General features: G+C 43.8%; 2 protein-coding genes across 3 annotated transcripts; both read left to right on the forward strand.

Annotated features, from left to right (window-relative positions):
- Positions 1–4,036: 4,036 nt before the first annotated feature.
- On the forward strand, positions 4,037–13,196 carry CFAP206 (cilia and flagella associated protein 206). The gene is made up of 12 exons (XM_065731004.1): positions 4,037–4,170; positions 4,414–4,497; positions 4,796–4,886; positions 5,411–5,599; positions 5,813–5,971; positions 6,445–6,653; positions 6,941–7,060; positions 8,585–8,783; positions 9,192–9,329; positions 10,137–10,330; positions 11,572–11,715; positions 12,966–13,196. The coding sequence occupies exons 1-12, from the start codon at positions 4,063–4,065 to the stop codon at positions 13,194–13,196; spliced, it is 1,866 nt and encodes a 621-aa protein (XP_065587076.1). The 5' UTR covers positions 4,037–4,062.
- An 882-nt stretch (positions 13,197–14,078) lies between these two features.
- SLC35A1 (solute carrier family 35 member A1) lies at positions 14,079–25,848 on the forward strand. 2 transcript variants are annotated; one of them, XM_065730982.1, is made up of 8 exons: positions 14,079–14,113; positions 15,168–15,345; positions 19,437–19,596; positions 20,175–20,327; positions 21,063–21,129; positions 24,079–24,255; positions 24,614–24,748; positions 25,512–25,848. In XM_065730982.1, exons 2-8 carry the CDS (start codon positions 15,209–15,211, stop codon positions 25,640–25,642), a joined length of 960 nt encoding a protein of 319 aa, XP_065587054.1. In that variant the 5' UTR covers positions 14,079–14,113; positions 15,168–15,208; the 3' UTR covers positions 25,643–25,848. The 2 variants fall into 2 exon arrangements, with proteins under 2 accessions (XP_065587054.1, XP_065587055.1); XM_065730983.1 differs by lacking the exon at positions 14,079–14,113 and adding an exon at positions 14,166–14,196.
- The last annotated feature ends 18 nt before the right edge of the window (positions 25,849–25,866 follow it).

Below are 25,866 nucleotides of genomic sequence, written 5' to 3' on the forward strand. Positions count from 1 at the left end.
AGGAAAAGCGGGAGTCCCTTCACAGTGCAACATGGGACCACTACAATCTCTCCAGAGGATTCCTGGACAGCTGCCAAAGAGACAGTGAAACTTTCTTTTATTCCATTCAGATGCAAAATAACCCGGGATTCCAACACACACCAGCAGAAATCTTTCAGTACATGCCCCCAGCCTTCGTAGCTTTAAATTGAAGATTAAGATGTTGGAATGTATGCTATTCAAAGATTCTCCCGAACAAAAGCCTTCTAATACAGTAAAAGCCTGAAAGCCTGAGCTTCAGCTGTTCCTGTGCTTGGTTCCAGTTAAGCAGCAATATGTCAAGTGACTTGGAGTGGGTCTTGGAAGTCTGGAAGAGGAAAAGGGCATTCATAGTGTTGAAAGACTGCTGGGAAAGAACTGGACTAGTTTGTAAGTTAGAGTTCCACTCTACAAGCTGTTTCTAAAGTCTCTGCTGCTTCCTTTTTCTTTCTTTACTAAAATTATTTTTCTGTGAGAATACTAAAACTGCATATCTCTTTTTTTTTTTTTTTTTTTTCTCTTCTGGTAAAATAAATTGGCTTTTGGATACTGTAATCCTGAACAAAAAAATCAGTATACATCTAATTGCCTTGCAGCCTTGCTTGGGACAAAAAAGATCTTTGCTTCTGCTCAGTTCTACTGATCAATTCTCACTCAACTTCTGGCAAAGGAAACGGGCTGCAAAACCTGAGGGATGTGTTGCTGTCTGATGCCCTGAGAAAGATCAAGACCCATTGGTACCCACAGGGGGAGCAGCAGCTTTTGCCAGCTGTTGGCTTTTCCTTGGATCTCCGTTACAAAACTGTTTCTCCCCTTTCTTTGCAAGCTATCTTACTGAATCTCATGACTGCAGACTGGGGAAGTGGTGTATCTGCTGAGACTTTTAAAAGGACTGAAAAGAGTTTAAAGTCCACCTTCCAAGAACTTCTTGCACAATATTTGAGGGCAGTTTCTTCTCACTCCCTCTGGAAGTGACCATCTTGTAATGTCACTGTGCACGCAGCGTGCATGCAGGGGGAGAAAACACCATACATATATAGAGTTATCTCCTACCCCTATTTTTAACCCCATCAATGTGTAGGCCATTTCTCTTACCTGCTTTATTTTTCTCTTCTCAGCTCCAAAAGGTGGGAACATTCACTCTGCAGCTGTTAGTACAGATAAGAAGGAAACACATTTTCTTGATCTGCAAGCCTCCAGCCAGACCCAAACTTCCATGGGACATGGAAAAAGCTTTATCCTTCACACGCTGTTCTGAAGCCCTTCGTGCAGCTCACAGCAAGGCTGCTCTGAGCTACCAGAGTATGGAATTTTTTACAGTCAACATCATCTCATGACTGCCTCATGCCCAGATGATGTAGCCACAGATGTGGGTGCAAGGAATGTCTGCCTTTATTAGAAATAAGTCTACAGTGCAGGAACAAAGCAAGAGGCTATTTTGTGCCTGCGTGCCCCGAGTATACTAGCATCATGTAAATGCTTGATCTGTGCTCATATTTTAAGGTGTGGTTTGGGCAGGTCCTACTCGAGTGGGATGTGAACAGGTTTACTGCTAGATGTGCCCATTGAGATGGAGCTATTATCCCAAGTTTTTGTGTAAGTTTCACACTGTGGGGGTTTTTCAGATTTTTAGGAGTCTGATACAGAGAGAACACAGATCTTAGCAGGCTGTAAACATATATACTTTGTTTTGATATTCTGTATTTATTTAGCCATTTAGATGTCCGTTATCCAGCATAAGCAAGTGACCCATGAAATACCAGTTTGTGCTTCTAGCCGAACTGCAGCTCTTTTGAAACAGGAGGTATACATGGGGACTATGTGATCTACATCAAGTAGTGTCTGAGGAGTCCCAGGTCTAATTTTCAGCAATTTTTAAAAGAGAAATGATTAATAGAAAAAGCTCTTGGCCTGTATTATTTTTATTAATGCCTTTGACTAAATGTTAATGCTTCTGAGGAGCCTTGGGTAATGATTTGCCTGAATGCAGCTGAACTGTATTTTTTGCAGGAGTTTCCAGTGGAGGCACTCAGTGATGCTATGTGTGGAATCTCGCCACTCCCTCCTCTCTAAAGCCTTGAAGGACAAATAACTCTGCTCCCAACCCCTCCCTGGAACCTGGCAAATACACCGCATCCATTGTGCTGGCCAAAGTACTCATGCTAACAATGATTTATTTGTTAACTGGGTTTCTACAATACTGTTTTTGTGTTTTGTTGTGTTTTGTTTCCAGAAATGTTCAAATCAAGGGTGAAACCTGTCTGCTCTCTGTGAATGAAGTCTGGCAGAAAACTTTTATTTCCAAGCTGGAAACCAAAGTGAACTTCTTTGGCTGACAAAATCTTGGTATCTTGGAGATACTTGAATCACAGGACCCAAGTTCCCAATTCAATGAGCCTGGTATGGTTGGAACTAGGAGAAGGCATAACCAAAGTGTGGAGCTGGGAGGAAGCAACAGAATAGCAGTCCAATGATCCTTTACCATATTCTAATAGGGAGGCTCTAGCCTTTAACAGCACCTTAAATGACTGCTATAGATGTCAGCTAAGATCCCCTTACACGAGTCTGCACATTTCCTCCATTAGCCTGGAATGGCTGTTTCCCTGCCACTTAGCAGAACCTCTCTGTGCAGCCTGAGCCAGCACTGTCACCTGCACAGTAAATCACAGAGTCAAGAATGCTAGAATGGTTTATGTAGGAAGGGACCTTTAAGATCATGTAGTTCCACCCCCCTGCTCTAGGCAGGGACACCTCTCACTAGACCAGGTTGCTCAAAGCCCCATGCAGCCTGGCCTTGAATGCCTCCAGGGAGGGGGGCATCCACAGCCTCTGTGGGCAACCTGTTCCAGTGTCTCACCACCCTCACAGTAACAAATTTCTTCCTAATTCCTAGTCTAAATCTACCCTATTCCAGTTTAAAGCCATTTCATCTTGTCCTGCCACTAGCACTGAATGGAAGTACTAAATGAGTGTTTCCTGGTGTTCAGATGTATTCCGTAGTGATGTAAAAGCAATGGTGCTGCTTTTAATGACTCTGCGAAGTAACATTCAAAATCCCTGTGTTATAAAACAAGAATCTCTTTGGTGGGCATGTAAATGGCTCAGACACACCACTAGGGGGAAGAGCGTCTCCACCTTCAGTGTGCAAAAAGCTTCCCAGGAGGAGTGGTGCTGCATGGGCACAGGGATGAGCGACCCTGGAGGGGTCCAAGAACCGTGTGGATGTGGCACTGAGGGACACGGTTAGTGGGCACGGTGGGGTGGGTCGGTAGTCGGACTTAGTGATCTTAGTGATCTTTATGATTCTGTGACTCTAATCCGTGCAGTGATTTTTGAGGAACGAGGGCCATTGATTCTAGTTACAGGAACGCTGGATAAACCAGGCCTCAGTTTTCAGAAATGGTGTTCAAAATTTAACACTGATTCTAGGGGAGAAATCCAGATATTTTGAACATGAAACCTTAGGACCTCAGGTGAGTCACTAACAAGGTAACTGAATTTTTGTTGTCTGACAGAGGATGCAAACCTCCTGGGACACTGTGTTTTTATTCGGTGAATGGATAATTGTTTTCCTTCCTTTCAGGTGGAATTAAACAAGAAAGCGTGCTCCAGGAGCATCCCAAATGCACTCCAGCCACCGAGCCCTGGGGCAGACTGGGGCTGCTGAGTGCCAGCCCCCGGTGGGACGTGTGCTGCCCATCACCACTGTGGGCTGGGTGCTGGCCAAGGGGACTCCGTCACCCTGAGCAGGGATGCGTGGGTGAGGAAGGCCAAAGAAGCACTCGTGTGGGTTCGCCATCTCTCTTGGTAAAAGTCTCGCTGTAATCACGGAGCTGCTCTGAAAGTAATGCCTCCTGTTTTATTATGTTGGCAAAGAAGCCCGGTCCCTTACGCTGCCGGCGTGAACCGCCATGCCCACGGTCAGCACGCATGCGTCGGCACTGAGCACGCAAGCATCGGTCTCCATGGCAACGCCTCCACGCCGCGCTCTCTCGGTTAACCAGAGGACAGTTCCAACTCGTCTTTCTTCGTCGGGCCACCAGAATGCCGTGGGAGCCGTCCGAAGGGGTCATGCGGCACACCATCCGCCGGGTGGGGCTGCAGTGTGCCGCTCACGGGCAGCTCGTCTCTGAAACACTGCTGGCTTTCATGGTAAGAGCGAGTCCCAGCTGGAAAGAGCGCGAGCCTCACGTCCGGCTTGTGGCAAAGAAGAGTGCTGACAGGAGCATGAACTGTTGATAAGTGACAAGGAGAACCAAAATAAAAAACTCCGTTTTAATTATTTCCTCTCAAAGAAACATTGACTGCAGCGGAGATTTTTCCCAACTTAAGAGGTTGTTTGCAAGGAGTAGATGCTGTGATACAAATCAAAAGCTTTCTTTTGGCCATTTCTAGGTGAAAGCTGTTGTTCTAGATCCAAGAAATGACTTTGATGTGGATCAAATCTTTACAGAAGAGGATGTGCAAAATCTTACCCAGGTAATTCTGACAGGATGGTGAGCGTCAGTACTTTGCTGAGACTATATCATTACCTGCAGTAACTATAATGCCATTTTATTTTGATACAAACTTTTTCAGAACTCTAATGACACTTGTTATCATAGTTCTGTAGCTGAAGACTATGTGTTCAACTCAGGTTAATAAACAGAATTTGTCGTGTGTCTAGGGAATGGAGGGAACACCTCTGTAGAGTTTTGAAATCTGTCCCACAACTGTGAGCAGTTCAGAAGTTTCCTGACTAATTCAGAGGAATTCACTTCTCTGTTTCTCTCCTTAGCAATGTGTTTCCAGACTGCTTGACACAACAAACCCATCCCTGAGCACAATTAAGATGCAAGTTTACTTTGACTTGAACTATGCAAACAGAGGTAATTTCAGTGTAATAAATATTTTAATAGAAGCAGTTCATTCTGACTTCAGACTTTAATCTCTCCCTATGGGGCTAATAACAATTCCTTCTTAAATGAATGCTGGTGGTAAAGCAAAAATAACAATCCCTGGAGAAATGTACTGTATAGGAGTGAGGTGCATCAAGCAAAGCTCGGGCTGCACCCGTGTATCTGATAGAGAATCACTACCTGGAGATTCGTTGATGTATCTGAAAGAGAACCTGCTGCTCTATTAACATCCATAATCGAGAGCTATGAACAAGCTTTGACAGCTGTGGTTTTAACCAAGTCTGCTTTGGTCTCATCAGTGGTAACTTCATATGGTCTCAGCAAGGGAGTGTGGAAGTGGAAGAAAAGTGAGATGGGAAGAATATCTTGGGACAGTGAGAATTGGTTGGGACATTAGTCCCAGATATTAGTGCTGTGGTTATGAATTACCCCATCTTCATAAGTTAAATGCCAAACAATACAGGCGGCACTTTCTAACTGTCCTTCTTTTTTAGGTGAATTGCTCAGAGAGCATCAGCACATTCTGGAGGGCAGGTTGGCTCCTCTGCTCAGAGATATCACGAATAGTCATCCCCGCGTGCAAGAGGAAATGAAGGATGTGCATCGAATGATTGTTAGCTACGTGCTGCTGAGCTCTGGCCTGGGATCCCCAACAGACACTGAGGTTGTCAGGGAGGTAACAGGTCCGTAAGTGCTCTCTTGTGGAATTAGACTTTTCTTGTCGCTCATCTTTAGACACAGATATGATAAACTGTGATGACTGCATACTGCCCAAATGTCACTGCTCAGCCTTGATGTCTAAATTTGCTGTGAATTCCTGCTCCCTGTATTTTTTGTTCAGGAGAGAATATTTTTGCATGTTTAATCACTTCTTTTCCTATTTTCTCACCTTCCAGCTGCCTTGCAAAGTATATTCCCCCATACAGCTCTCCTTACTTTCCTGTCACTCAGTAAGAAGGATAAAGAGCAACAGATAAAGAGTCTTACCATGCTAGTTACAGGAATTCGGTTGTACAACAAGGAATGTGGAAAAGGAGGAAAAGGCATCGATGACTGTAAGTATACAGCTGAAGCTGGGTTGTCAATTCCTAATTAATTGTTCCTGACCTTCTTCAGAGTGCCTCCAGTAACACCCAGTCTCTCTAGATAAATAGCTTTGACCCAAGATCTTTAAACTTAAAGGAAAAGAACAAATTTAGTATTTGATTATGGGTTTCCATGCAGGCTACTACTCTGTTGGTAAGAGAGAATCCTGTGTGATTTAGAATTATAGAATCTTTAGAGTTGGAAGGGACCTTTAAAGGTCATCTCCCCTGCAATGAACGGGGACATGCACAGCTAGATCAGCTTGCCCAGAGCCCACTACAGCCTGCCCTTGAAAGTCTCCAAGGTCAGGGCATCCACCACCTCTCTGGGCAACCTATTCCGGTGCTTCAAGACTTGATTTCAGACACTAATTTACCTCAGGAAAGCTTGTTCTCAGATGCTCTTTGTATGTACATATCTTGTATTTGTTCTGCATAAACAGTGCCAGCCATTCTGAACGAAGCTGTCCCATCAACTACACAGTCTGTTGAATACCATCTTAATGCTTGCCATGTGCTAGCCCACCGTTACACTGCTCTGTTGGAATCCATGGATGAGGACCAGAACAGATACAGGCAGCTTAGTTCTTTAAAACTAAAAGAAGCACTGTTCAATGTGAGGCAGTGTGAGGCCTTCCTCTGCATCCTTCTGGTGAGATACCATCTTGTTGTTGGGTTTTACTGCAGGTAGAAGGTACTGGTTACTTTCAAGTACAGGACTGGAAGAAATCAAAATGAAAAAGATCAGACATAATCAAAGATCATTGTTTTTGTCTTTTAAGAAGTGCTGTTGGTTTGTTTGTTTGTTTTTCTATTAGTCTCTCCTGTATATCATAAAGCTTGAGAAAATATTTCTTTTAATATATGTATATATTTGTTACTAAATACTTTTATTTTTTGACTGCCATACTTCTTACCTGAAGTACATTCTTTCTCCAGTCTGACATAACTACAAGTGGTCAAGAAATTGAAAAGCTCAATGTGGAGTTTACAGCGACAATGGAGCAGTTAAAAAGCACCATTCGCAATGAGATCTTCATAGAAACTAAAGAAGCTTTTGTAAGTATTTTGAATGGAAAACCTATTTGGTTTTCATTATTAAAACATTGTGAAACCGTTGCAAAATACTTTGCAGGAGTGGTTTTGCCCGGTTTAAGAAAAAGGCCGCATTATTTCCTCTCTATTAAAACAGCACTCGGTGTGAACTGTGGGACTTGATCTCAAGGTAAAAGGAGAGCAAGGTACAATATAGCGAGGAGGAATGAAATACTATTTTATTGTGTCTTGAGTCATTGGTCAGTAATTTTAGAATTACAGCAGTATTTTCCTGTTTTGTTTCGGTATTTCATCCTTCAGAATAAATCATTAGAAAGCACAATGAAGTGTAATGTGGAGGGGGCAGGAAAGAAATATCATGCACCCTGTGCCTGCTCAGAGCAGAAAACATATGGAAACAGTGTGATCTGTTTCACACTGCACGTGTGCTTGTGATTGCACAAGCCAGATATTCTCATTTGGAGAACATTTACGCTGTCTCATCAAGGTGCCCAGATCAGTTTTTCTCCTGTATCTTCACAAGGCTTAGTGCTTGGTACATGCTTTGACAGAACAGTAAAGAGAGAGGGAACACAGGAGTAGTCTTTCCTCAGGGGTGGGTGAGAGAAGGAAGCCCACTTTAGGCTGTGTAACTTCTGAAAAAGCATGTCACTGCCCTGGGTGACAGGAGGAGTCTGTGAAGATTCAGTCCATGACCTGAGTTTAATTTTTCTGAATACACATTACCCTTCTCCCCAGAAGCTGTGTCCTCCTGGCTGCTTCCTAGATTTCTTCTCTTCAGGTTGGTTAGTTGTTTCTTCTTTTCTGCTGAAGACAGAATATGTAACATTATTTGATTTCAGATGTTTGCAGATGGAGATTTCCTTGTTACAGAACAGATTTGTTGCCTTTGGCTAGTTGCTGAGAAGCTGAATCCTGCAGGAATGTGGAGAAGCAGGACGTTCTGCCACTTAAAATCATAGAATAAGGACTATATTTGTAGTAAACCTTTATTTTAGAAGACACAGTAGATTTTATTAACATCCTTTTTATTCTAGTTTATACAGCAAGAATGGTTTTGATCCTTGCTTCCTTTCATTTCTTCCAGTTTTATAACCTTAACATTTTCACTCTGCTATTGATGCTGACAGATTCCAGAGCCAACACTTTGGACTGCCCATGTATTAACTCTGGTAACATGCATGAAATACAGTGGTTTTAGCATCCATCTAGGATTTGTTGAAGATTTCCTCATGAACACTGCATATTTAGAAGTTACCAAACACATAATGAAATATCTATACTCCAAACTGAAAGGCTTCTGATATCTGTGAGTACACATGGATGTCAGCATTGCTTGGACACTGAGAAGGGAGTTCCATTTTCAAACCCTGGGCTTCCCCCAGAGTTTCTGGGTGCTGAAAGCCTTGTAGATCAGGTCAGCTTTGTTCATATCAGGGATTGTTGTGCACAGCTTTGGGGTTATGTCCCAGCCATAAAACAGTTCTGGATTTCAGTTAATTTTCTTTCTTTTCTTTTTTTTCCTAGCCTCTTTTTGTTGCAGCTTTTAACCTATGGACCAGGTTCCAGGATGAGATACTGCTGCTAGGCTTCCTCACAAATATGACTAACTGTCTGCAACAGTTCTTGGAAACCCAGTCGCAGCTTTTTCCTGAGGAACTGCTAACATCTCTTCTGGAAGGAGTGACTGTGAAAACAGATAATGAGAGGATAACAGAAACCATGGGTACATTATGGTTTCCTTCCTTTCTCAAGATTATTGTAGTAGTGGTGGTGGCTTTTTTTGCCATATTTTTTGCGAAGCTCATACCCCTAATAAACCAAGGGAACGTGTCACTTGTGAGTGGGTGAAAACAAAATGAGAGTACTTGATATTATCTTCATCTTGTAGTTCTGTTTCCAAATAAAACTAATGCTATTTAAGCAGGAGTCCCCCAGTACTGATTTTTCAGTCCTTCAGGTCTGATTCCTTAGAATCTCTTCTAAGGTAGTCCTGAAATCTGGATTTTGAGATCTTGGCGCTGCAGATCCCACTGTGAAGACAGTAGTAATTGGTGCAGCCTGTAGCTTTATTGTATTTTAAACATCAGACGTCTTATTACTGAAATCCTTCCCTTGTCAAAATGTTTCTTAGGGACAAGAGTGAATGCTTCTGACTTCAAGAACCAGGAATGGCTTTTTCCAGAGACTATCGCTAATTTCGACCAACTCTTAATCCAGTACCACGGTTTCTGTGCACATGCAATTGGTGTAAAAGGTATCACCCTTCCAGGTATGCATTGTAGTCAGATGTTCTCCTTACTTTATATGTACACAGGTACTCTTTCTTTAACCCTTCTTCTGTGAAAAGTATTCCAAACCTTGGATCACTCCCAACTCACTTTGTTTAATTTTTCATTTTATAATGAGTTGGAACAAAATGTAGTACAAGAAATGTAGGCTTTTATCATTTTTTTCTCCCCTTTTGTATCCTAATAATTCTTGACATTATTCATGCTTTTTTTTTTTGATTGACACAGAATAGTGCCATTTAATGTCTTCAGAGCACTGTCTGAGATGATACTAGGTCTTTCCTAGACAATGACAGCCAAAACAGAGCTGTTCACTGTAGCTGAGCTCAATTTGTATTTTCTTTGTTGTTTGGGTGTTATTGACATTTAATTTCCTCTTTTACCTTATTGTATAGCTTCTTAGCTGCTTCTTTGCTTAAGTGTAGTGTTAGGCCCCTTGGTATAAAGAGATTTCTGATCTGCAGTTGAATATTTGCTGGAGATTATAGGGGAAACATTTCTGGGTATGGACAGTGTTTTTTTCACCTTTGCTTTAAGTGTTATATCTGTTGTTTTTCTCACAGACATAGAGTCTAATCTAAACTAAGACATAGTGGTTGGAAAGTGACCAAAAGCAGTTGTGGTAACCTAAATATACTTTTCTGTATTTAAAAAGCCTTCTTCCAGAGATTTATTCTGATTTCAGGAAAAAAAAAAAAAGTGAAGCTGACTAAAGGGAAACATATGACCTTGATTAAAAATACCTCTTGGATTGTATATCACAGTGTTTCAATTTTGGTTTTCCTTAGGAAATCCTGCTATTGGAATTTTGAAGCACAAGGACAGATGTTATGTTTTCAGTTCCAAAGAATCTGCATACATTTTTGCTCAAGATCCAGATAAGTTTATTCAAATGAATATAGAAAAAGCAAAAGAACACGCAGAGTTAATTCAGCTGCTTGACCTTCATCATGAGTTTGGATACTTTGCTCCACATATGCGGGTATGCATTGCCCATGCCTCTTGCTGAACAACTTGGGTTGCTGGTTGGCCTGTTCTTTCTAGAACGTCAAAAGAATAGATGATGCCCAGAAGAATAATCTGCCTAATCACACAGGATGCCTGATGGTCCATCTCTTCCAGATCTTCAGGGTGTAGATAAGAAACATCTTCCAGTAAGGCTCTCACCTTGTCTCTTGCTAGGAGGATGCGTGAAGCTAAAGTATTGTGCTAGCGGTAGAAAGAGCTGTTCATCCTTAGCCTTGGAAAATCTTGTGTCTGATATTTCTTTTCCTCATTTTTGCAAAATTAGCTCAAAGGAACAGAAAGTAAATGCAATTGAAAATGTGCCAGATGCCATATTGACTAGAGCTTTAGCTCAGAATTTCATCAGTGTGTATTGGGTGAGAGTGTAGTGATATCTGGGGCTGAAATTATGGAATGTATTACAAAATGAAAGGGGACTTGCTAATAATGAGTGTGACAGTTCTACTTTGTGAAATTCAAAGTCTTGATTTGGATGTGTTAGACTTTCTCTGTGTTGGGTCATGAATTTGAAATCCCCAGCAGTGCAAAGAACATAGTCTTGAACTGACCCTTGGTGAGAAAGATAAGGCTTATAGTCCACCTCTGGCAGAGAATCACAGAATCGTTAAGGTTGGAAAAGAGCTCTAAGATCACCTAGTCCTGTCAAGATCACCTGTCGGCCCACCCCCACCATTCCCACTAACTGTGTCTGTGTGGGAACCATTGAATCATGGCCTGAACCACTGATTGATCACCTGAGGTGAGCACTGAGTCAGCTGCAGGACTACAGGTGAAGGCAATTCACCTGTGTGATTGGAAGGGGTGGAGTCTGGCTCCACCTCTCCCAGACCTCATTTAAGGGCTGACCAGCACTGGGGAAGTATCTCTTGTTGGAGATCCCTCCCCTATGGAGTTCCAGGTTTGCCTTGACTGTTAGTGACAGGTGAGTCTTTCCTAAGAGTCTTTCCTAACGTACTGGTTGTCTTTATACCATCTGGATAAGCCATACAAAAATATACTGTCCATCTTCATTATTTTGTGCAAGTACTATTCTTTTGGGGTATTCACCCTACAGTGGTGTCAGAGGATCAACAATATTGTTGAATGTTAAAATCATTATCTACTTGCTGTTTGTAGACAAGTTTCTACCTTCTGTCTTACTTAAATGCCTGTAGTCTTCTCATTAATGTCTTCCTTCTTGTTTTTTCTTCCATCCAGGTAAGACGTGCAGACAAACTTGTGATGAAAACAACCATAAAATGTGACAGTGGCACCCAAACTGATACTCATATCTTGCCTCCAACTATTGTGAAGACCTATGAATGGAATGAGTGGGAGCTGAGAAGAAAAGCTATTAAATTGGTTTGTGTTTTGTTAACATCAGATTTTCATGTTTTGGGTAACAAACTTCATATGAAGTTATTGCAAAGCATTGTTCTTTGTGGTGTGAGTCTAAATGTATCCAGGATGCGTGTGGATAAGTGTGTAGGTGTTAAGATGTGTTCAGTGCTTCATCTTTAGCATAAGCAGTGGTGTATGTTTTCTTATAGCTGAGCAAGGAGAGCTTACAAGCAAATTTCTAGCTCATTAGAGACAAAGTACTAAGGGTGTTTTAGTATCAGCATCTAGCCAGAAAACTTGAAGTGCTAAAATATTACTTAGAAGATGTAAGATTCAGCTGTAGGTTGTCTATATCTAGGTGCTTCAACTTTACAGTTGTGAGAGGTATAGCTAACAGAGTTCTGGAGGCTGTTTAGGCTCCTGATGGGAAGACCAAATTACAGGCCAGCTTAGTCGTTCTCCAGCCTCTACTGTCTTTGACTTCAGGCTCCGCCAACAGGACTGGACTCTGGAAACTTTCTTGCTTACATGTAGGGGTCTGAATCACACACCATGAGACTGTATTTGGTGTATTGCAGTGATAATATCATATATTTACAGTGTTATACGCTATTGCTGGCACAGGAGGAGGAATGTTTTGTTAAGTGTTGATTTTATAACTTTAACTCTTCTTAAGAAGAGGTTTTGTCACTGTTACCTACAGCAGTTGCTGTGGTTAAACATGGATTTGTTATTGCCATCATAATCATATAATCATGGGATCATAGAATGTCTTAGGGTGGAGGGGACCTTAAAGGTCATCTAGTTTCAAGCTGTCTGCCACAGGCAGGGCTGCCAACCACTGCATCACATAAAATAACATTACCTTTTGCCTCTTGTCAAGGGGCTAGCAAGTAATGTCTTGAAAGAAGGCTTTTTTTCCTTCTTATCTGATAATCTGTGATATCAACCACCAAACCTCATCACATTTGATAGAAACCAGAAAAAGGCTTGATCCTTTAGTTTAGCAATCCTTTAGTTTAGCTATCTGAGGATCCCAAACATTGTGGATTTGTTTCAGTTTGCAGACGCCCAAATAGATTCATCTAGCTGCTATCACATTCAATGTACTTTCCAGTTAATTGAAATTAACTAGCAGAGGCTGACTTAAAATTGCATTGGCTACGTGCAGTGCTGTTCTCATATGCTTTTAGTTTTTCACCTTACTGCTGTGCAACAACAGTACTAAAATGTCTCAACAGAACTTAGTTGGATTCTTTTTGTGTCTTTAGGCCAATTTGCGTCGCAAATTAACTCATGCTATGCAGACTGATCTCAGCCATCTGAGGAGAGAGAACTTCACCCAAGTGTACCTGCCCAAATACGTCAGCACACAAACCAAGCGTGACAGCTCGAGTGGTGTACCCAGGCCACAGATTGTCTTGGCTGGTCTCCGAGGAAGATCTTCTGCTGCTACTCAAATGGTCCAAGTGGACTTAACAAGACCAGTAGACAAAGCCTAAGGGAAATATATTATTAATGTATAAGAATCTCAGCATATGTCTGAATTGAGTTACAGAAAAATCATGGAATGGTTTGGGTTAGAAGGGACCTTTAAGATCATGTAGTTCCAACTCCCTGCTATAGGCAGGGACACCTCTCTCTAGACCAGGTTGCTCACAGGCCATTTAAGGCCAGGCTGGACAGGACTATGTCTTGTGATTGCAGGAGCTGGCTTACCTGCTAGGGCCTCCTAGCAGAATGGCACTGAGTGGTAGAAATGAATCCTGAAACAGGGGGAAAAAAAGCAATTTTTGTTCAGGATGTCCCTGAAGACTTTAAACCGATATTTAAATGTGTTGTTCTGGAGTTTTCTTGACGTTTTAATATGATGGTTGCTTGCTGAAATGCTATCCTTGAGGGCTGTGGCTTTGGTAGATGAAAGCATGATTTTAGACAGGCAGGAGGTACAGAGCCAATCCTGCAGCTCCTATGAAGGCATAGTGCTCACTGGTGCCGTGAGAGTCATCCATATGCCACAGCTCTACTTGTGGGGCATCAGTGACAAGGTAAAACCCAGCAAGATGGAATCTCCCAGTGCCCCTGGGCCATGCATTGTGGCCTAGGACGACATGGAAAGGCACTGGGTTGTGCTTTGTGTTGTTGGATGCTTGCCTACTTCTGTTTGTTGTCATTTGCTTCCAACACTTTTATCTTCGAGTTCATTCTTTGAACCAACAAAGTGGCACTTTAAGAATACGTGCATCCATTTATATAAAATCCACGATCGAAAGCCCGTTTGTAGCAGCTGGAGCAGTAGCGCCTAACGCAGGGCAGCACCGCGGCAGAGCGGCGCTGAGTCCTCCTGCCCCCCGCCGCCACCGGGTGTCGCTGTCCCCGCCGGGGGGCGTTCTGGCCAAGCGGAGCCTCGCTCTCTATGGTAGGTGGATGGGAGGAGCGGCGGGGCGCGGCGGGCAGCCCCGGCCGGCGGCCTTTCTTGCCGGACCATGTCGTCGCCGAAGGGTGAGCGGGCCGCGTGCTGCAGGGTGCCGCGGCTGGAGGGAGGGGGAACGAGGAGCGGGCCGAGCCCGCCCTCGCGACAGGGGGCGCGACCCGAGTCGCTCGGCGCTTTCCCCGGGGCCGGGAGGGAGGCGGCGGCCTCGGGGTCTGCCCTGGGGACGGCCCGGCCCGGTGCGGGAGTGCTCTGCTGAGGAAACGGGGCTGACGGCCCGACTGATGCTGCAGGAAGGCTGTACGGGGCGGGGGACCGTGAGCTAGTTTGAAACGTGCTTCTGTAGTCGCACCGCGCTTGCAGGTTTCTCTTGTTGGAGGTGATGCTTTCACACAGAGAAACCCCGCTTGGAGTCGGCACTGTTTTCTCTGCCGTTCTCTGACACTGGAAGCTGGCATCATCCGGCCACAGGTAACTAGTCCTTCCACGGCTGAACTTGTCTGAATGGACAGAGCCTCTTGTTTTCCACAATGTTCTACATTTTCCAACGAAGCCTTCGTTATGAAGCCCTATTGCCGTAACGAGGAAATAGTTTCCAGCGAAGTCAGTAGGAGCTAAGACCAGCGAGAGTGCTGCCTTGAGGTTGTTGAGATAGATGTCCTGCTTTGCTGATGTCGAGCGCTCCCCTCTCTTTGTTTTCAGCAGTGTGCAGTACTATCGGTGCACTGGACACAGGGGGATGGCACGAGCTGCTTGCAATGAGCATAGCTGAAGGGTGAGAGAGCACAAAAAGGCTTAATAGATAAACTATGATTAATTTTGCTAGGATAAAGGGTTTTTATTAGGGTAGGAGGATATCTTTTTGTCATACATCTGGGAGTCTGAGAAGAGACTTTAGAATTTATCTTACAGGAAGCATTTCACAACGTGAAATTATTGTACGCTGCTGCATAGTCTTTGTTGTCCAGCTGTAGGATGCCCCGTTTCATTTCTTTAATTAAAGTGAAGGATGTGCTGAGGTGTTGTCTTTGCTTCCTTTCAGAAAATGTCAGCCTGCTGTTCAAGCTGTACTGCCTCACGGTGATGACCCTGGTCGCTGCCACGTACACTGTGGCACTACGGTACACAAGGACAGTGGGGACAGAGCTCTACTTCTCAACTACAGCTGTGTGCGTTGCTGAAGTCATCAAGCTGTTCCTGAGCACGGGCATCCTGGCTAGGTGAGTGTGGGGGTGCTGGTGGGCATGTGGAAAACCCATGCCTTCTGCTCACCTCTCAGTTGCTGAGGTGCAGCTGTGAGGGCAGGGCTTGAGTCCTTCTCAGCTGAAAGTGCTTTGTGAACAGCATGATATTCAGGTGTGTGTTGTCCGTGTGTTTTCTGCATTTGTTTGCTTTGGAATAGGTTCATAATGTCAGTGTGGGTTATTGGCAACGATTTCAGTTGTGTAGAATTTTGGTGGGCCTGGCTGAGCTGTGAAATACATAAAATTGTCATGTTCGTACGTTTTCCCAAGCAATGCTGCTCACTCTGTTAATGTAGGGAGTCAAAGCTAAAAGGCTACAGTGACCAGTGGAGCTTTTGTAATCCCACATGGCCACCAGAAACTGGAATTCTGGTCCACACACAAACATCTGAGGAAGCAAGTTGGCCACCTTGCCTGCTTTCTTACCTTGTTTTTCTTCATTGGAAAGACCATTGTGCTCTGATCTTTATACTCTGGTTTCTTACAAAGCCCAGAATTTGTTCTTCTAGTGTCCTTCTTTTAGTGTCTTTCTGTTCAAGAAGCGTTTAGATGAGGTGCTAAGGGATTTGATTTAGTAGTTGGGTAGGGATAGTGATAGGAGGATGGTTGGACTAGATGATCTTGTAGGTCCTTTCCAACCTTATGAACCTATGAACCCTTTGTGGTTTCTAATACATCAGAAGGCAGGCTGTTTTGTGCTAGAGGATCATGAAGTCACATGGTGTGCCTTTTTGTTTTATGATGTCTTCTTCTGAACATCAGAACGGTGTTGCTTTAGAAATGAGCCAATACTTGAATTTGGTAAGGCAGCTGTAACCAACAAGCAGTGATGCTCACCGTGATGTGTTGTTGCAGATCCTGATCCAGTCTGCTGTCTGGAGATTTCTGTGCTCAGAAACACAGTCTGACTAAAGTGTCTGTGGATGGGATTTGGTAATTTCTCTAATCTGATCTTGTGCAGGCTGGTCACAGCTCCTCACAAAGGGCAGCATAGGCAGCAGGGCAGGCACGTACTGCTGTGGTTGCTGGCAGGTGCTTATGGGTTTCCCAGCATCGAGGCTGTGTGCATGCTGTGGCTGTAGCCCCTTAACTATCCCAAGACTGCCCAGGTTCCTTCTGATCCCTTAGTCCCTATTGTGCCTGTGAGATGAGTTCTGCAATATCATTATGTAGTAAATGGAAAAAGTAGTTACTTTATGAACACTTTCCCTAGTAATTTTTGTTGTGTTCTGTCATCTTGTGTTGAAAGACATCATGAATAATCTTTCCCTTTTCATGCTTTCTATTTTTGTTCTGATGTCTGTATTGTTTTTTATTTCACTCATGTTTTCTAAGCCAGTGAGCCTTAGTTTGCCTTATGTGTGATCATACTAGTACCCTTCCTGACAGCTTTTCCAGTATTACTACATTCCTTGAAGCAAGATCCAGAGCTGCGTGCAGCACTCAAGGTGCGAACGTGCTGTGGCACGATGCAGGGGAGCATTGATGCTTCCTGTCTTGGTGTCAGTTCCTTTCTGAAGAGCCCCCACCATGCTGCTCTCCCCTCCGGATGCAGCTGAGCTGTGGGCCGACGTGCAGGAGAGGCTGCTCACATCTCATTCCCGAGTGCCAGTAGTGAGTTTCGAGATGGTTGCTCCGTTTTGAGCATGTCATCTCTTAGGATTATTTCTCTTTTTTTGCCTGCTGAGTTTTATCTGCTGTTTCAAATGGGATTGATGTTACTGAGCTTTCTGAAGGTTAAGATAACTAATTTGATCTGGTCAGCTGTTTTTTTTTCTACACAGTTAAGAGAGGGAAATGAGCAGCACCGCCACCAGTGCCCATCAAGCCTTGCTTGCCTCTTCCTGGTGGGATGTCTCACTTGCTGGTGGGTCTGCACACCATCCTCTGCTGTCTGGATAATCGAGCTGGTTCTCATGTGGCAGAAGAGCTGGTGAATTCTGTTTGGTGCAGTGAGAGACCCTTCAGCAACTAGCAAAAGTTCTCTTTTGGGTACCACCTATGAAGTAGTGCAGTCGGCAATGTCCTGGTCATCTCGCTTTTTAGACCACTTAGGAATGTGTTGAACGGTTCAGCACGGCTTCCTGCAGTGCCTGCCTGATGGTTTCCTCCACTTCAAGTTTCTAACCAATTTGTCTCCCCCAGGGCAGGGTGCCTTTGTAGTTTAATAGCCTCTTAAATCACCGTGCTCAGTGTGGTGGATACATTCCACTCCCTTTTCTTTCTGAAGCGGCCGGTGCTGACTGCCACAATACTCAGGATACTGAAGTATGACTCTCACGTTGTTCCAGCTGCAGAATTTGTTTTCTTACCTGTCCTTGTGCTACGTCTTTGCTGTGTTTACTTTTTGGGTTTCTCCTGCAAAGGATGTTGAGTGAATGAATGCAATAAAGTGTCTTTGAGAAGGGAGGGTTATGATGGTTTAAGCTGTGTAATTATTTACTCAACTGTACTGTTATGGGAAAAGATTCCTCATGTTTATTTCGAGGCCAGTTGGCAGTGGTGCAACAATCCAGCCAGTTCCTTATCCAGTGAGTGCTCCCTCTATCAAATGCATTTTTCTCTAGTTTGGTGACCAGGATGTCATATGGGACAGTGTCAAATGCTGTGCACAAGTCCAGGTATGGACTTGCACTAGGGGCTTGACTTGCCCTTGGTGAAGCCACGTTGGTGACCACCAATCACCTCATCTTTATTTTCCACATGCCTTAGTAGGGCCTTCAGGAGGATCTCCATGATCTTGCCAGGCACAGAGGTGAGGCTGACTGACCTGTAGTTTCCTGGATCTTCTTTTTTTCCCTTCTTGAAAGAGGGGTTATGTTTCCCCTTTTCCAGTCAGTGGGATCTTCTCCAGACTGCTGCAATCTTTCAAATACAGTTCTTTACAACTGGATATCTGGAATGGCAGCACTTCAGTCCAGCTATATTTGGGTTGTTACCAGGGGCTTGGAGTTTTCTTATCTCCTATTGCAAGGCAATAACATACATTCATTAGAGAATAAATACACCAGTAATTCTGCTTATATGGTTGGTGACTCATAATGTTTCATGCAGTTCCTTATCTAGTGCAATTAACCATGGTGCACTGGCATGAAATCTTCCTGTCTTGGTACTGCAGACTTGAAGTACTGCTTGTCTGTACATCTTTGTCAGTGGTTGTCCCTGAGACCAGACATGTCTTGCTAAAGGCAGCTTTGTGACATGCTCAGTGTCAGCAAGCATCTCTCCTATGATGAAAGGTTGAGAGAGGTGGGCTTGTTCTTCTTAGAGAGGAGAAGACTCTGGGGAGACTTCATTGTGGCCTTCCAGTGTCTGGGGGAGCTTATGAACAGAAGGGAATTCAGCATTTTGCACAGGCAGATATTGATAGGACAAGGGTAAGTGGCTTTAACTAAAAGAGGGGATGTTAAGGTTAGATGTTAGGCAGAAATTCTTTACTCAGAAGGCAAATGAGGCACTGGGACAGCTGCCTGGAGAATCTGTGGTGTCCCATCTCAGAATGTGCTCGAGGCCAGGTTGGATGGGGCCCTGGGCAGCTGAGCTGGTGGGCAGCAGTCCTGCCTGTGGCAGAGTAGAACTGGGTGTGCTTTGAGGTCCCTTCCAACCCAAACGATTCTCTGATTCTATGATTTTATGAATGTGGAACACACAAGGGAGGAAGGGAGCCCGGGACTGGCTGAGGATTGAAGACTGCTTCACTGCTGAGTACAAGGAAGGGTATAATCCTTTTCTTTTGCTGTACAGTGAGGTCCATTTTAAAGTGGATCTGGAAAACTGCAGACACATGATGTGACACACAGATATTAGTAGAGCTCCCAGAAAGGGGTATCAGCCTTGCGTCCCTCTGCCTGTATAGTTACTTACTGGTTCCACTGGTTACAGTGGCTGTTTTGCAGGTTTTTACATGTTAATGCATTTAACCTGAGTTCACATGGAGTCTTCACTTTTACTATTTTTTTTCTTGTTGGTAACCTCACAATTTTTCCTGGCAGGTCTGTTGGTTTGCTCTCTGCTTTCAGATATCTGTTGAGGATATCCTCCAGTTACACTCTTATTTCCTTTTGCAGAGAATCGGGAAGCCTGGCAAGATTAATAACATCTTTAAAAGAGAATGTCTTTGGAAGTCCCAAGGAATTGCTAAAATTAAGTGTTCCATCTTTGGTGTACGCTGTCCAGAACAATATGGCTTTTGTGGCTCTTAGCAACTTGGATGCAGCAGTCTACCAGGTAATGCATTCTGTCATGAGCAGCTTCTCTGTGGATGCATTTCTCTTCACAGTGACGTGAGGTTTGCGTGTGAGCTGCCTGAGTGCTGGAAGCTCTCAGGAAGAGATTGTTGCGCCGGGGAAGATTTAGATTAGATTTGAGGAAACATTTTTTCTCTGAAAGAGTGGTCGGGCACTGGAATGGCCTGCCTAGGGAGGTGGTTGAGGCACCATCCCTAGCGCTGTTCAAGAAGCGTTTAGATGAGGTGCTAAGGGATTTGATTTAGTAGTTGGGTAGGGATAGTGAATGGAGGGTGGTTGGACTAGATGATCTTGTAGGTCCTTAAGAACCTAATGTACCTATGAACCTATAAGCTGAATGCTGCTGCTCTGCATTCAGAGCTCACTGTTGTAGTGCTAAGCTACTCATTGCTGGAGTCATTTCCAGTTCACGTTGCTGTCTTTGGAAACAGTACAGAACCCTGCGGAGCTGTGGGGGATCAACAAATATTAAAATGTCATTTTGTGGTTCCTGTTGTCTTGCCTTGCTTTGGAGGAGCTTATAAGGCCACATGTTGTATGCTGCCTTCCCATCTGTAGGTGACATACCAGTTGAAGATTCCCTGCACGGCGCTGTGCACAGTCCTGATGCTGAACCGTACCCTCAGCAAACTGCAGTGGTTCTCTGTGTTCATGCTGTGTGGTGGTGTTATACTTGTTCAGTGGAAGCCTGCTCAGGCTACCAAAGTGCAGGTAAGAGCTGACACTTTGCCACTTCATCATGAAGGATCAGCTGTGTTTTATGCTTTGTGTCGCCTTCATTGTCTTGGAACCGTCTGTTACATTCCACCCACCGGCATCCAGTTCCTCTTCCAGCTGCCCCAGAACACAAACACTGGTTTGATCATTTGCTGTGGAGCAGTGCACAGGCTTGTGGTACTGCGCCAGTCTCACTCATTGGAAAGGCAGGTGATTGCTGCAAGTAGTGTAAGTTACCATCATCATCAGTCCGAAGGCAGTGCACCACCATAGAAGTATCTGAGGAGCGCAGTTTGCAGCTCTTAGCCCTGGCAGCATTGTAACTGTTGGAGCAGAGGCCTTGGAATCGAAGCCCTCGTGGAGTTAGCAGTGAAACTGCGGTGCCCTTTGGGTGTGGGTCTGTCATTTGGCACACCCTGCAGAGACACTGACCTAATCTCTCCGAGGAAGAAACAAGTGTCCTCTGTTTGGTTGTCAGCATTAGTAGGAAGGGTAGTGTGTGCTGCTATGCCAAGTAGCCGTGCCTCTGAGCACCGCCAGGGTTATAAAAGTACACGTGGAAAATGAAACTCCACTGTTAACGTGGCACTGAACTAATATGGATGGCAGCTCAGGCTACTCAAACACATCTTGTATGTTTTTCTGTATTTAATGAAATAGCTCTGGAATAGATTGTCGTAGATGTACTGAAGTGTTCCATCCTTCTTAAAGTAATGTTTGGTGTTGCAGGTGGAGCAGAACCCATGGCTAGGGTTTGGAGCCATAACTATTGCTGTAGTGTGTTCGGGATTTGCAGGTAAAGTATCATTTCCAAATGCAGTTCTTATCATGAATTATCAGTCATTTGTTATATTTAAACCAGGATGTTCTGTTATGTACATTCTGCATTAATAGGACACTGGGGAGTGGCATCATCTACACTGTGTACGTTGTATTGGTAGGACATGTGGGAACGGCAGGAAGGTGCACCGGGGAGGGTCAGAATGGGCAGTAGGAAAAATTCCTTTACTGTGAAGGTGACCAGACACTGGCACAGCCTTCCTTGCAAGGTGCTTCATGCCCCGTGGCCATCAGCATTCTGGAGGCTTTTGGATAATGCCCTTGTTAATGTGCTTTAATGTTCAGTTAGCTCCAAAGTAGCCAATTGTTTTGTTCTGTTCTACTCTAGTCGATTAACTAACTTTGCTGGTTATAAGATAAATAAGGACTTTATCCCCTCTGACTGTTATTACCCTGCAGTACCTGCATGCCTTACAAACCAGGCTCAAGGTGTGATTGCTCCAGTTGCAGAAATAAGTGTCTAGGAGCATATGCTATTGGTTTTATGTGAAGCAACTTAAAAGACTGGCTTGCAAGGGGAAGAGCCTTTCAAATGCTTAGAATAATATGAAGAGGAACTCCATAATGACTCAGTCAGTACAACTAGTCAGTGTACCTCAATGTTATGTGAACAGCTCTTCTACGGTGATCAGGTGAAAAACTTGCTTTTTTTTCAGAGGAGGAACTGAGTTGCTTACTAAATTTGTATGGAAGCTCAGCCCTCAGATACAGATTGCTGTAATTATAGGCAGTAAATTTAACTGAGATGGAGAGGGAGCATGAGTGAGGCAGAAAGGAAGATGAGTATAGGAGGCCTGGATAAACCAGATGCTTTTGTTAACATTATGTTACTTTATTTTCAAGCCACATTTCTTTGAGTAGTTTTTGGCTTCTGTATAAGACCAGAATTTAAGGACAAGCGAGCTTGTGCAAAGAAATAAGGAAGTGCAATTTGGTTTGAAACTTGGCTCAGAGGGGCGAATTTTCTTGGCTGTAGATAGGATTCTTCCTTCTCCCTCTATAAGAAAACATCTCTGTTGCTGTATAATTGTGCATGAATTGTGCTGTGCATACACTGCTTGTTACTCTTGGAAACCACTCTACCTGGCAGAGGGGGAAAGGAGGAGGGTTTGGTTTTTGTTTGGTGGCTTTTCACTGAAATGGAAATTTTGAATTAGAAATAGTGAATAAGAGTTGTAGAGCTCCAACAACTTCATCTGGAAGATTCAAAATGTTCAGAAGCTCCCAAGCCATCAGATAGCGCTCACCGTGAAGCCTTCAGAGGCTTTTGATGCTCTGTAGGTTTCTGTGATGAGGTGGACTGGGTGGACAGTGTTCCTCTCCACATCCAGACCTTTTGAGGGGCTGGTGAGGGCTGCTCTGGAGGACTTAGAGACACATACGGCACTTTTTTTCCAGCAAAGGGTTGCAGTTCAAGTGTTTTCCTCATTGACAGCTGTAGCTTTGGGGCAGTAAGGAAGACAGGATTTACAGAGTATTTAATCAGTGCAGCTCCTTGGGGCTTTACTTATGGAATACACAAGTCCTGTACAGATTCCTTTTCTCTTCTTCCTCCCCCCACCCACAGTATGATCATGTTACCTGTGCAACCTGGGCTAGGGAGCTGCTTTGGCAGGGGGTTTGGACTCGGTGATCTCTAGAGGTCCCTTCCAACCCCTACAACTCTGATTCGGTGAAGTTATTTTGGCATTAAGCCTTCAGTTTCTGGACTTAACGTGTTGAACGTTTTATTCCAGCTAAGTTCCAAAACTTATGGTTTTGTCCCTCAGAGATGGAGAGAAGTTTTCAAATTGCTGATCCTGTGACAGTGTCCTAGCATCCAGGGACCCAGCAATGCTAATAAGTGTTTTAGACAAGTACATAACATCAGCCCCCTGAGGCATGAAACATTACTGAAGAATAATTTCTCCTAGTCTGCACTTGTTCCCATGGACCCATGGGTCTTCTTTGTGCTTTGTCCCTTCCATATATGTTTTTTATATGGTGTGACAGATCTTGGGCAGTGTTCCTTGTCAGTAAACATTCAGCCAGTTGAACTCACAGCCAGAGGGCATCTGAGTCCTGCTAATTGCCATCCTTGGGGTGCAAAGGAAGTTCTGGAGATGAGCAGAGCCCTGGGATGGGAGTAGTGGTGAGAAGCTGCTAGCAATGACTTGTGGGGATAGATGACTTGTGGGATAGAGGCCTCTGTCTGACATGGACTTCCTGAGTAACAGAAAAGCAGATATGGAATTTCAGCAAGGCAGCATGTAAGGGAAAGTAATGGTGATCTGTGTGACACTATGACAAAGAGCTTTAGATTAGCATGAGCTCCATTTCCACAAGACCAGCCTGCAGCTCCAGTTAGCAGAAAGCAGTTCTGGTTTGCTGTTGTAATCTTTGAAGCTGTGGTTTCAGAACATCTGTGCTCTAAACTCAGGGTTTCCAAAGGAATTCTCACTCTATACTGAGGTGAACCTGAGCAGGAGAGTTCCTTTTGTGGGTGGTGGTGGTGGTGTGCTGGGTTTTGTGGGATTTTGTTGGTATTCTTTTGTCCTGCTAACTATCCTAATGGAGGAAAAAATCATCCTATGCCATGCTGAAATACATTAATACTGTCCTGGGGATATAACAGCAGGTGCCAGAGTGAAAGGCAGTGGAGCTCATCAACAACTGAAGCAACTGTAAAGGCAAACAGAATCTATTTTTGATGTTATGTACACATTAAAATGATCCTGTCCTGGAAGACCTGTGTTAGCAGGACGTGCTGCTGGGACTTCTGCATTGGGAACTTATGTGAAATGGAAAGATCTGTAAGAGGAGATGGTTCCAGTGCTCTTATCTGGTTCTAAAGTGCTCAGCTGTGAGTCACTGAGGTTGATGCTTCATTGATCTTACAGAAATCTTTTCTAATTATGTTTTTTAGGAGTTTATTTTGAGAAGGTACTAAAGAGTTCAGATACTTCCTTGTGGGTGAGGAATATTCAGATGTACTTGTCGGGGATCGTGGTGACTTTGGTTGGTGTGTACATGTCAGATGGAGTCCAAGTTCTTGAGAAGGGGTTTTTCTATGGCTACACCTGCTTCGTCTGGCTCGTCATCTGTAAGTACCTGGTGGCTGGAGGGACCTGGTTTTTTGTTTTTTTTTAACTAATGGTGTATCTGATTTTATGAACCTACAAATTCAGTCTGACCCACTGTTTCTTACTGTATTTTAAGGGATTTTTTTTTAAATACAATTTTTCATGAAAATCATTTCACTTGTTCAATTTAAACTAGACTGCTCTTTCAGCACTAAGTTAACTGAGCAGTAAGCAGAGCAACTTTATCTGAGTCGCATCTAATCTAGATCCTGCTTTATGTATGCTTTTTTACTCTGTGTTAACTCACCAGTTAGCTTGATGTACACCAAGCATGGATGCTACACCTCTGCTAACAGAAACATGTTACCTGTTTTCCAGTTCTGGCCAGTGTAGGTGGCCTCTACACTTCGGTTGTTGTTAAGTACACGGACAACATCATGAAAGGCTTTTCTGCAGCAGCAGCCATTGTTCTTTCTACTGTGGCCTCAGTCATCCTCTTTGGTCTCCAGATAAGTAAGTGTCCTTTTGCTATATGATTTGACTGCATGTGCCCTTTGCCTTGTTAGTAGACTGCGTGCAGCTTGTACCAAAGCCATCCTTATGTATTTAACTCCTTTGAATTTTACAGTTTTTAACTTGGTCTTCTTCAGGATTGCTCTGTGCTAATACATAATCTGTGCTGTGTTGCATAAGGTACTTGATGATCTTGCATTTGTGGCTTGTTCTCTCTGAGGCATCCCATAACTTCACAGTGAAAGGACTGAAAAAGAGCAGCTTAACTCAAGTGCTGAGAAGCAGCTAGTATAAGAACTCACCTGGGCTGAACGCCTTGCTGATGTTGGGCACAAACCAGTGTGGTCTGCTAGTCTTTCTGTGAAAGCCCCACTAATAATATTTCTCAAATGGGTCAAGGTTTGAAAATGCAAAGTTATTGCTGGCTACATTATCACATCCACTGTCTTTACATTTATGGTAATGTAAGCCTGGCAGACTGCATCTGGAACTGCAAGAGGTGTTTCACTCTTGCTTTTCTGATCATCTCTGCACTCTTGCTGCTCTGACACTAACTGAAATGTGGGGTATTGTGAACACTCGAAAGTTTTCAGTGACAGAGTGTGAATTTAGAATGTGTGGATTAAAAAACAGAGTATTGTCCTCATTAGCTTGGATTAACTGTCACTATCACTCAGACATCCTAATTTACAGAGCATGGTCTTCTGAAAGTTTCTTCTTAAACAGAGGTGTTTAATACTTAAACTGTTCTGTCTCTTTTCAGCTTTTACCTTTATCCTGGGTGCGTCCCTGGTCTGTATTTCTATTTACCTCTATGGATTACCTCGACAAGACACCACAAAAATCCAGCCTTCAGAGACTAAAAGCTCAAAAGAGAGACTTGTTGCTGTGTGACATCCTTAAAAGTGGAAAGTCAGACAAGGAAAAAAAGGACTTCAAAAGAAAAACTGAGGTTTTTTTTAAATTAGCCTTAAGCTAGGTTTGAAATGGTTTAAGGGGGACAAGTTAGAAGCTGCTGTTGTTTCTTTTTCACACGTGAAGTTAGCAGTGCTTGGTGCTGAGGCTTTGTTACTGCTGGGAGCTGGATGCGTGTCGGACAGTGAAGAGTTCAGCAGGAC

Source organism: Cyrtonyx montezumae, unplaced genomic scaffold (genome assembly GCF_038088225.1).
Source record: "Cyrtonyx montezumae isolate F1298 unplaced genomic scaffold, pur_monq_1.0 scaffold_13, whole genome shotgun sequence".
Taxonomy (NCBI): domain Eukaryota; kingdom Metazoa; phylum Chordata; class Aves; order Galliformes; family Odontophoridae; genus Cyrtonyx; species Cyrtonyx montezumae.

Coding starts and splice junctions, on each gene's coding strand:
- CFAP206 (XM_065731004.1), top strand. CDS start 4,063: ATGCCGTGGGAGCCGTCCGAAGGGGTCATGCGGCACACCATCCGCCGG. Junction 4,887..5,410: donor CTTGAACTATGCAAACAGAG/GTAATTTCAGTG, acceptor CTTCTTTTTTAG/GTGAATTGCTCAGAGAGCAT. Junction 9,330..10,136: donor AAAAGGTATCACCCTTCCAG/GTATGCATTGTA, acceptor GGTTTTCCTTAG/GAAATCCTGCTATTGGAATT.
- SLC35A1 (XM_065730983.1), top strand. Junction 15,346..19,436: donor AGCACGGGCATCCTGGCTAG/GTGAGTGTGGGG, acceptor TTCCTTTTGCAG/AGAATCGGGAAGCCTGGCAA. Junction 19,597..20,174: donor TGGATGCAGCAGTCTACCAG/GTAATGCATTCT, acceptor TCCCATCTGTAG/GTGACATACCAGTTGAAGAT.